Source organism: Cydia amplana, chromosome Z, assembly GCF_948474715.1.
Source record: "Cydia amplana chromosome Z, ilCydAmpl1.1, whole genome shotgun sequence".
NCBI classification, from domain to species: domain Eukaryota; kingdom Metazoa; phylum Arthropoda; class Insecta; order Lepidoptera; family Tortricidae; genus Cydia; species Cydia amplana.
In genome coordinates, this window is record NC_086096.1 from 1,757,011 (window position 1) to 1,769,402 (window position 12,392).

General features: G+C 39.5%; 1 protein-coding gene across 1 annotated transcript in view; it reads right to left on the bottom strand.

The window, feature by feature from the left end:
• Window positions 1–12,392, bottom strand: part of LOC134661713 (calpain-C) — a 40,401-nt gene that overhangs the window by 21,934 nt on the left and 6,075 nt on the right. Inside the window, exon 2 of the mRNA XM_063517885.1 lies at window positions 2,123–2,261. Within this exon, the coding sequence (XP_063373955.1) occupies window positions 2,123–2,260 (138 nt within the window). The 5' untranslated portion in view covers window position 2,261. The remainder of the gene's footprint in view (window positions 1–2,122; window positions 2,262–12,392) is intronic.

Sequence of the window (12,392 nt, forward strand, 5' to 3'; positions counted from 1 at the left end):
ACAATTTCTATTTAATAAATCAGATAGAAATATAAAAAGTAGGAGAGTTGACCGTGACGTCACTACACACGTTTTCATATAAATTCCATATTGGCAAATCGTTTTGACAGTTAGTTCTAAAAAAACCGACCAAGTGCGAGTCGGACTCGCGCACGGAGGGTTCCGCACCATCAACAAAAAATAGAGCAAAACAAGCAAAAACGGTCACCCATCCAAGTACTGACCCCGCCCGACGTTGCTTAACTTCGGTCAAAAATCACGTTTGTTGTATGGGAGCCCCACTTAAATCTTTATTTTATTCTGTTTTTAGTATTTGTTGTTATAGCGGCAACAGAAATACATCATCTGTGAAAATCAACTCAAGTGTGAAGTTCAACTGTCTAGCTATTACGGTTCGTGAGATACAGCCTGGTGACAGACGGACGGACGGACGGACAGCGGAGTCTTAGTAGGTAATAGGGTCACGTTTTTACCCTTTGGGTACGGAACCCTAAAAAGAAGCTGATTTGACTAGTAGGAAAGTATACCTACCCAATTGGGAATCTAGTGAAATTGACCACTCGTTTTCAATTTTATTAGTGATTGCAATGATTAAATGATTAAAGTCGGCCCTCCGTGTGAGGATTACGTGGTATCCAGACAAGACAATTTTTCGCCAATCTGATGAAATTCTCCAATCGAATCAGCAGGTGCGGGCACATAAATGCCAATTTTCATAGTAATTATCTATGGAATGCAAATTTCCTGATCAAATCGACTGTTTTAATCAGTCCCGTCTGGATACCACTTTAAACGCTCTACCGACAGTTATTTGAGTCTAGAACAAAACGACAGCTGATTTTCTTACGGACCGCAGTTTTAAACAATCAGGGCAAGTTAAAGCAGGTGAAAGTTCTGACCAACTTAATACATAATGTCCGTTCATCGAAATAATGACCCTAAATCTTTGTCACGCAAGGTCGCATTCACTTTGACAGATGGACGGTATTAACATTATTTTTAATGTCGATTATATTAGGTTAAGACTGTGAGTGACATCACCGACGTTATAATTGTTTAAGTTTAGGTTCTAAGTCAAGTTTAGTATCATTTTCAACTACTTAAATCAAAGATTTAGACGTAGATTTCATCTAAATCGGTTCAGCGGTTATTGATTCCCCATACAATCCTACACCATCCTTTTCACTTTTAAGGGATCATTTTTGGGATTAAAACTATCCCATGTATTTCCCCGGGACTCAAACTATATCTTTACTTACGACATTTTATCGACATCGGTTTGGCGGTTATTGATTCCCCAACTTCCCCTTTTCCTTTTCAACCCCCCTTTTCACACCTTTTAAAATTATCCTATGTCCTATCCCAGCACTCAAACTATCTACCTATATCTAATTTTAACATTTAGTTAGCGGTATGGTTCAGCGATTTAAATGTGAAGAGCTATTTAAAAAAAAGTTATTTTATTTTATTGTGTGTGTGTGACGTTAGTTCGGAGCAACCGGGTTAGGTTAGGTTAGGTTAGGTTAGGACATCGGATGAATGACGGTAGCATGACATAGGATAGGAGGAAACGGGGTCATTCGAAGCATAATTTTTGGATGATTTTAGGGCCCGCCCAACGACCATGACCCCGGTAAAAAATCGACAAAAATAGATGACGTAATTTATAAATAGCCCCTTATTGGAGATCGTTAGTTCGTCTTCGTGAAAAACGTTGATTAAGTAAAATATTATGTCGAAACCGAATTTTGGTGAGTTATTTTATTTGGGCTGCAGGTGGAAGTATAAAATGTACATACTCAAGGCAATTACAAAGTTATTTCAGGAAGTAATTAGTACGAGTAATTACTTTATGCGTTGCACCAGTTTCTTATCGCATAAATTACATTTGCATTTGTTTACGTTACATGCAATAATACGTAATACTTAATGTAATTAGATTATTTAGCCAAGCGTTCAAGACTGAAAAGACGAAGGCCGATCACCGCGTAGGGCCGAAGTCCCGGAGCGTCCAAGAGAGGCACGCTATACGCGAGGCCAAGGGCCGAAGGTCAAACTGCTCTCCTCAAGTTTCGGAGTCCGTCTTTTAAGCATAGAGTTTTTTTCCGTATTTTTAACCTACCTTGGCTCTCTTCCACACGAAGTGGAAGGGCGGGGTCTGGTGGTAGAAGACGGAGGCCTGCGCAGCCGGAAAGTCGGGGTCCTCCCACAGCTGCCCCCGCTGCTGGCACTCCACCTTTATCTTCTCGTAATCCGTCATTCTAGAAGGTAGAAAAAAAGTAAGAACAAAAAAATTAACAGGTCTAGTAGACAACATGCCAATCGCTAACGCTCCGTAGCGATCGAAACGCAACTGTCACTGTCACACTAACATGGAAGAGTGATAGAGAGACACAAAGACACGAAATTCGATGACTAAGCGCAAGCGATTGTCGCCTTGGCTAGGCCTCCAGCTTTTAACCCTTTGAGCGTCACGCCTAACGTACGCGACGCGCCATCTTGAACCTTGACGTAATGCACGAAGGATGATATTGGGCTGTAGCCGCGCACGTCATATGACGTCTTTGACGAACAAAGGGTTAAAATAAATATAAAATTATAATAGGACATTATTACACAAATTGAGCAAGCCCGATCAAGAAGGCTTGTGTTGTGAGTAGGTACCTAGACCTACTCAACTACTCATATATAGATTATAGGTATATGTATAAATACTTATATAGATAGAAAACACCCAAGACTCAGGAACAAATATCCGTGCTCATCACACAAACATGCCCTTACCGGGATTTTGAACCCAGAACCATCGGCTTCATTGGCAGGGTCACTACCCTGTAGGTACCCACTAGGCCAGAACGGTCGTCAGAACGGTCTTTACGGTCGCGCCCTTGTCTTTCATAAGAAGCACCCACGCCTATCTTAAAAGCCATCTTATAGATTTGGGACATAAATACGACAAAAGTTAAGACTGTGATTACACTGTGTGCGTCTAATAAGACTACTTTTAGATGTGTGTAGGTTGTAAGAACATAGGAAGGGCGAACAGTTTGAATATGGATTCTCTCTAATACAAAAGTAGCTACACGGGACTAGTGCTCAAAATGATCTACACACGGACGCGAATGTCAAGAGAATAAGGTTCTGTGTAGATCATTCTGAACGTGTTATTCTGCTTACCTACTTCTGCTGCTGACTGTACAAACGAATTATTAACACAACATAAGAAATAGGTACCATGGAATTGCAATACAACATATTAAAATACTTAAAAAAACAACGGGGTACACTCCGGGAGTGCCGACAGAAGTGAAAACTCAATGACTAGTCCAAATTTCTGCAGCACTATGTATAATTGACCCATCCTCCTTTCTATTGAAAAACTTTAGTTCCGAAATTGCTGGCCAGTGAGCTTAAATTTGTAGTGTTAATTGTTTAAAATTCGAATAGAAATTGTAAAGTTACTTTGCAGACCTCGCATCTAAATATATTTGGTATTTGGTCATGATATTTTGAGTTTTATTCACCAGTTTTTATTCACTAGAGTTCACTTTTATTAGCGATATCATCAAGATATAGCTTTATTGAATTATATTTGAGTGATATTTTAGAATGTAACTGTGAGATCCTCGTATTTCAGCCCGTACCTACACGATTAGGACCTTTTTCATGTAATGTCATTGAGTTTTTCTTTATTGATTTAAATGCCATCTAAATGAGTGGCCATCTAAACCTTACGGTCACGTGATCGCCTTACGCTGTCTCGAGTTTATCATTTTTTTCCCTCAAAAAGTGCCCAGCGCCGCTATAGTATTTTATGCAACCGTTGTTTAAGAGAGGTCAAAAAAGGCGAGTGGCGTGTGTAACAATTTGAGGCGAAGCCGAAAATTGTTAATAAAGACGGCATGAGTATTTTTTGACTCAGTTAAACAACGTTGCATACAATACTTTTTCTACGACCTAAACGAAAAAGATTGTAAATTTAACAAATATTTTTCATTCAACAAAAATAATACTTTAAACAAGTGGAATCATATAGGACATATATGTAGGTATAAACAAACCAAAAGACACCTTCTTGTAACTCATGAGGCCCTGGTGGTACTTGCTCTTAGTTAAATTACAATTTTGGACAGTTTTTTTCTCGATTTTGGCACAGTAGCCTTGGAGACTAACAAGCAACGCTAAGCGGTGTTCGTAGTCTATGGATCTTGCTATATTAAGGGTGTCACATGCGCGTTTCTGACTTCTGAAGCAATTATATGGTTTCTACTATAGAACCTAATGAATAGTTTGTAAATTGGCAGCAATGCACTGTACTCATCTGTCAGAGATGACATTAATTAGGTTGGCAACAATGTATTTCGTACAATATTTTTTAAGTGGTGATTACACGAAGTATCGTAAAAGTACCAAAAAGATACTGCGTATATGCACAAATACTTTTTTGGGGAATAGACTAAAGACTTGTCTTGACAACTATAACATAGGGGTTTAAAGGTGTGTGTACGACCTTTTATATGACAAATAAAAGTACGGGAGTAGAAAAAATAAGTTTTCAGTTCAAAAAACAAAATGCAAACAACACGGTTTAGTTTACAACACAAATACAAATTTTCTGTTTTTTTTTTGTTGTGGGAATACAGTCTGCAATCGGATAGCGGAAACTACAGGTGGAAACAATATTATGTTCTGAGTGGAAAATCTCGAAATCTGAAATTCGGCCGTCACAAACTTTCATTCACGAAAATCATGAACATGGTGGCAACTTTGGTGTTTCTTTATGTGCGACTGTCATGTTGGCTACTACCCGGTGATCTATGGACCCGCTTGTTGACTTCACTGATTGTGCTGTTTCGCTATTTTATGCTATGATGATTATGATTTTTAATACCGTTAAGTTTGTATGATACGCATTGAATTGTATGACATAACACCAACTAGTACACACTTATGGGTAGATAATTAGTATGTAACAAAGTATCATAAAATCATAACACAACATAATACGCTAGAATTTTTTAACCTTTTATTGAAGTTGTTTAATATATAGTAGATTGTTAACCAAGGGTGGAAAGTGAACCATTTCACCCGAGATATATAGACAGTTCGAGGGTGAGATGGTTACTTTTACTCGAGTTAAACACTCTACTTTTTATTTCGACTATGAGGAAAGTCAAACACAAATTGTGTGTAGTGAGAAAAACCGGTGGTAATTTTTTTCTACGCGTGAGAAGATAGCAAAATGACTCAACCTATCCGCCGTTTTAATTGAAAAACTGTCTGAGCATAATTACCCAGCGGGAGCACATATTATACGGTATAAAATTAGGGCAACAGTTTATCTTAAAGTCATAAAAATATTATAATAGTGGGAAAATGGAACTCACAACAGTAGCACTACGTACGATTGTTAAGATTGAATGTGTGTGTGGCTGCCTAAGAAATGAGTCACCTGACACACATGTGCAACTCTCCAATGTGTGGCCCGTCCCATGAGCGGTAGCGGGGCGGGCAGCCCATTTAAGTTTTAACGTCAATATTAAAACATCTTATAAATAAACAGAATCAGTCATGTATTGTGTAATACTAAAATCTTAACCCCCGATGCAAAATGAGGCGTGTTATAAATATAATATCGATTTCTTGTCCGTGGTTCTCAATCGGATGAACCATACAGGTTTTTTTATAGTCACAATTGTTTACAGGTTATTAAACTGCCAAAAAGGTCTTCAAAAACTTTTCTCTTTTCTTGTATTTTTTTTACTTTTCTTTCTTGCTTGGTTTTTAAATGTTTATTAAGTCAGGCTGTGGCAGATAGGTACTTTTGGAGTAACCATCAGTTTGGCACTGACATAAACGCCGTCGAGAACGTAAGTTACTTTCTATACATCTCGCTCGTACTCGCATATATATTAGTGCAAACGAGATGTATAGAAAGTAAATTACGTTCTCGATAGCGTAAATGTCAGTTTTGACACTGTCAGTGACTCATGGTACGGGCTCTAGTGTGAATTTCATTCGATAACGTGACGTACGCGTTTGCGTTAAGTGTAATTTTGTATGAGATTTAGAGTTTTCAAAACGTCCCGCTCGGCGTTGTTCAAAATCTCATACGAAAATAGACAACGCAAACGCGAACGCACGCCACGTTATCGAATGAAATTTACACTAGGGGTAGGTACAGGCCACGTAGCCAAGATGCCAATCGCTTACGCTCCGTAGCGATAGAAAGTGTGAAGTGACAGAGAGACAAAGCGTTTCGTTGTCGAAGCGATAGCGAATGTCACCTTGGCTAGGCCGACAGCGACTGTTCGCGGAACGTAGGCCCGCTCCCGTCCCCGCTGCCGGCGCCCGCGCACGCCGTACGGATGTCGTCGCCGGATGTATCTGGATCACTGGTTTCACGACGCCACTCTTCCTACGCTCTAGCAAGGTCGACAGTGCGCAATAATTTGACGGGTAACGAAGTGGGAGGAACGAAAAAGGTACGGGATTTGTATAATAATCCAATATTATTATGGAATAATAACATAAATAAATTGCTCTGATAATTAGTTTAAGATAATTATATGTTATACTAGCTTTAAGCTGCCTGTCCATTCACATATAATAATAATAATAATATAATAAGTCCAGTAAGTGCCTAGACTTGGCTCACGAGATAACCGCCATGTGGGATGTTGATTCGACGATCATTGTCCCGATAGTTGTTTCAGCGAACGGTCTAATAGCGAAGAGTCTCGACCAACATCTTGAGAGACTCTCGCTAGGTGGTTGGATCAAGGGTCAGATGCAGAAGGCGGTGATCTTGGACACGGCGCGGATAGTCCGCCGGTTCCTTTCTCTGCAGCCCTGACCACCGGCAGCTTGGGCCTTGCCCCGCTGCTGGCGGCACCCTAGGTTAGGTTTTTTATAATATGTTTATAAGTATTTTGTATTGTTTTTGTAAATATTTTTGTATTTTATTTTTATATCCGTATTATAAAATAACCTAACTTAGAGAAGACAAATAAATAAAGAAAAAATAATAATATCTTGGACACGGCGCGGATAGTCCGCCGGTTCCTCTCTCTGCGGCCCTGACCACCGGCAGCTTGGGCCTTGCCCCGCTGCTGGCGGCACCCTAGGTTAGGTTTTTTATAATATGTTTATAAGTATTTTGTATTGTTTTTGTAAATATTTTTGTATTTTATTTTTATATCCGTATTATAAAATAACCTAACTTAGAGAAGACAAATAAATAAAGAAAAAATAATAATATCTTGGACACGGCGCGGATAGTCCGCCGGTTCCTCTCTCTGCGGCCCTGACCACCGGCAGCTTGGGCCTTGCCCCGCTGCTGGCGGCACCCTAGGTTAGGTTTTTTATAATATGTTTATAAGTATTTTGTATTGTTTTTGTAAATATTTTTGTATTTTATTTTTATATCCGTATTATAAAATAACCTAACTTAGAGAAGACAAATAAATAAAGAAAAAAATAATAATATCTTGGACACGGCGCGGATAGTCCGCCGGTTCCTCTCTCTGCGGCCCTGACCACCGGCAGCTTGGGCCTGGCCCCGCTGCAGGCGGCACCCTAGGTTAGGTTATTTATAATGTGTTTATATGTATTTTTTATTGTTTTGTAAGTGTTTTTATATTTTACTTTTATATTCATATTATAAAAACCCTAGCCTAAGAAGGATGATGAATAGAGAGAATAATAAGACACCGTAAGATTGTGAACCCGTTAGTTATAATTTAACGGTGCCTTATGTCACCGTAAACTTGTAAACACCCGTCAGATTATAATCTCGCTAGTTAAATTATAAACTGACGGTAGGGAGATTATAAACTAACCTAACCTACGTTAGATTATAAACTAACGGGTTCACAATCTTAAAGGTTTAAGATAAGATATAAGATATCTGCGTTAATTGCACAAATAACCTACCTTTACGGGATTCGAATTTAAGACTACTAACTTTAAAGACAATCACCACCATTTAAGGCGCTACGCGCCGTTTTTGGCCGTAAACTCTAACATTCTAGAGTCTATATCTTCTTAACGGTTCAACAAAAAAATACGAAAAAAAAATATGATTCTACGTTTTATGTACAACATTTTTAACGTTTGACTTGTTCCCTATGACTTATAGTTTTTCCAAAAAAGGAACATTACTACAGGCCGTTTTTCGACTAACTTTGCCTATTTCTAGTAAACGGTTTATTCGATTCTAGTTATTTTTAAACTAGAATAATTGTTTTAACAGGTACTACAAATGCAACGTAAAATAATGTTAATCACTCAATTTTTATAAAAGAAATCGAATATTATTCAAAATTTCGTGCGTATGTAGCTTGAAAAAGGCGTGGCCGGCAATCGTGTGCTAGCTTTGAGACGAGGAGGCTGTGTCGCTCGTTGCTCCGTGCTTTCTTTGTATTCTGTATGCTTGTGCTGAGCTCAAGTGCAATCAAATTTAAGTTATTGTGGTCAAAGATTAAATAACTGCAGAATGTTGATTTGGTTGTGACGCGCTCAGCCTATATTACGAATGTAATGACAATATTTCCACTTATGTTTGAGAAAGCTTCATTTGAAATAATTGAAATATAAAAAACATATTTTCTAATATGTGCGGAATGTTGCTATTAAAATTTAACGTTTTTAATAATCAATTGATTAACATAGGCTATATATTTCCATTGTATATAGTTTGATTACATTTTTAAGATTGTTACCTATTAAAATGATGTTAGTTTTTCTAGGTTTGTAAAAAACATAGTATAAGATCGGCGCGTGGCAACATATTTTTATTATTAACGGAATAAGATAAAAATTAACTAGGTTAGTTTCGAATGCCTGCGAACGTGCTGCATAATCGTGGTATCTGACTGAACTACTAAAGCACCCGCAATATGTGTACTTATATTTATTTATTAAGGAAGTAAAAACTGTCTGTATAAACGCATTATACGCCTCAATATTAATCTCTATCTGTCGTTTTGACTTCGGTATTTATTTGTAAGAAACGGATAAAACACAAATTAACTAATCGATGCTTGTGAAGTAATAATGCATAGAGGAATATATTTTTATTATAATTTAATACCTCCAGCACCAGTAAAACTATGCATGATCTACTCATACTCAAACAACAAAATATATGCAAACAAAAGATAGACAAATACCAGTATAGCGCCAACTGCGCGCCTCTGGGCTTTATCTTATTCTTCGAACCTCGTGGCGGTGCAGCTGCAGCGATACAAAATTCATGTATGATCGCAGCGAGCGGGGTAAGCGGGTGGTGCGGGTACAGAGCGCTTAGCTCCGTCCTTGGAGGATACAACTAAACGGAGTAGCCATTAACAGGCTTTCCCCTCTGTCGAAAATAGGCGGCCAACACAATGTATGGACTGACGTTTATCTGACATGGCTATTTTTACGTTACGCATACATTTGACGTTCCCCTCCCCCGCAAAAATCGGCAGACTGTTTTGTACAGAAAATAACAGACATGGCGTCTCCGTTTGATTATATCCTCCAAGGCTCCGTCCAGACCCTCAAGGGCATTGCGCCTACTACTAGCGTCTTAAGCTAAAGCCGGTAAGGATAGGTACCTTGTACTATTAAAAAAAGCGGTCCATAGACAACAGATAGATAATAAATAAAGAATGCGACGGAAAAGGCAGTGGTTATGCTAATGAGGGAGACAGATGTCGAGCTGGCTCTACCTATAGCCTAGCCTTGTTTGACAGAGCTATTAGTATTATAGTCTGGCAAACCCACTTTGTTAAGTTTGTTAGTAGGAAAACCGGCCAAATGCGAGTCGGACTCGCGTTCCAAGGGTTCCGTACATTAAGTCCGACTCACGCGTGACGTGACTGCACATTTCTAATAGGTTTTCCTGTCATCTATAGGTAAAGATATATTTTAAGTATTTAAAAAAAAATTAGACCTAGTAGTTTCGGAGATAGGGAATGCTCGGATAGATAGATAGACAGACAGACGCATGAGTGATCCTAAAGGGTTCCGTTTTTTTCTTTTTCCGGTGCGGAGCCCTAAAAATGCGCTAAATTCAAATTTTCCATGGCAGCTCAACCCGCGCCTACATTTTTCAATTTGCCGCCTTTTTGTACTGACGGAACTTCTATTTTTTCCTAATCCTGAACACTATACCGAATATGCCCTTAAACGGATCCCCGCTATTTTTGTTACATCCTCTATAACGTATCACAGGATTTTAAGTTTTATAACAAAGGGGTTAAGTCTCAAAATGTTAGAACATCGACGTATTTCTAACTTTCATGGTCTATATGTTACCTAGAATTCGGATTGGATTCTGAGCATTGTTCGAGCGCTCCAATTATTCTTATACTTAGGTGTGTACTTAACTGTGTAGTTAATTAAATTAATTGGGGTTTAAGAGCCACCCCACACTAGCGTCTTTTGAGCGTCGGTGTCTACTTAGCGCTATGGAAAATGGCGTCGCTGCGCAGTTGCGCAAACGTTGCGTCGACGTCGAGCACCCATAGAGTTGACTAGACGCCGACGAAATTTTTCATACTGAACTGTCACCACATATGTGCCTACATGAGAATCCTCTTGACAATGATATATTTCTGGTCGGGATTTACCTACATTTTATAAAAAATCATTATTTTTATTTAGGACCGAATATCTCTGAGTTTTAAAATATGGAGACACGTTGCTAAGCAACGTCGACCCTTAGTCTCTCTCGGCCGGATGCACGTTGTTTACAACTTTCATTCTAGTTGATTCTAGTTTCTAGTAAGCACCTATAGTTCGTTTTATTAGGATTAGGAAAAGACTATGCGATCCTGACGAGTCTTTTAATTGAAAAACGCTTTTTAAAAATCAAGTTACTATTACTTATGTATTTAAAGCAGCAAAATAATGTAAATAATTGTATATTATGTATATTATGAATATTATGATTCTTAATTGTTACATATCTTATACTTTTAAACGAGCAATTCTTGTATATTTATTTATTTATACTTATGTATATATATTTTGAGGATCTCGGAAACGGCTCTAACGATTTCGATGAAATTTTCTACAAGGGGGTTTTTGGGGGCGAAAAATCGGTCTAGCTATGTCTTATCTCTGAGAAAACGCGCATTTTTGAGTTTAAATATGTTTTTCTACTCCCGTACTTTTATTTGTCATTTAAAGGGTCGTGCATACACCTTTAAAACCCCACCTTATAGTTGTCAAGACAAGTCTTTAGTCTATTCCCCAGAAAATAATTTGTGCATACCCGCATTATCTTTTTGGCGATTTTACGATACTTCGTGTAATGACCACTTAAAAAGTATTGAATGAAATACAGTGTTGCCAACCTATTTTAAATGTCATCTCTGACAAATAAGTGAACCATAGAGATGTTTTGTTTTAATTTCATTCATTCATTCATTCTTTTCCCGCCCGTACCCTCCATTTTTGCTACTTCTTGAATTAAAAATATTTGTTAAATTTACAATTTTATTTCAAAGTAAGTGCTTGGTCGTAGAAAAAGTATTGTATGCAACATGCAACGTTGTTTAACTGAGTCAAAAAATACTCGTGGCGTCTTTATTAACAATTTTCGGCTTCGCCTCAAATTGTTACTCACGCCACTCGCCTTTTTTGACCTCTCTTAAACAACGGTTGCATAAAATACTATGTATTTCCGAGCAAAGCTCGGTCTCCCAGATATTTTGTGTTATACTGTGATGGCGCTGTAACAGCGCGCACACAACATCCCGCTTCACCGCCGCGCGACGCACCGAGCCATCGCGCTTCACCGCTGCGCAGACCACCCACGACGATCGGCCCCCCGCCGCGCCGCGCGCCGCACCCCGCGAGCCACTATAAAAGCGCGAGCGCGCGTCCGTCCGTCGGCAGTCGTCCTCGCCGCCTTCTGCTGTGAGCACGGCTCTCCCACGGTTGTGCCGGCCTGGGGTTACCGCGTAGGCACCCGTTCCTTTGCTTCCCCCCTATCCCGTTCCTGCGTTTCGGTTGTGCCGGCCTGGGGTTTCCGCGTAGGCACCCGATCCGCTTCCCACCTATCCCGGTCCTGCGTTTCGGTTGTGCCGGCCTGGGGTTTCCGCGTAGGCACCCGATCCGCTTCCCGCCTATCCCGGTCCTGCGTCTCCAGGATCGTCCTGTATACCTATCCGTCTTCATCCCCCTTACCCTTTGGGGATCCCGAGTATCCCAAATCGCGTGTAGCGTAGGGATCGCGTGCCGTAGTGACTAGCCGAGTCACCCCGCGCCGTCTTAGCCTAGGATACCTAGACTTAAGCCCTAAATAGTTTAGATTCAATAAACCGGCATAAAAGCCCGTCGATTTGCATTTTGCATCTGTGTTTCTATTAGCTACCCTGTACCCCTCTCTCCTCTGA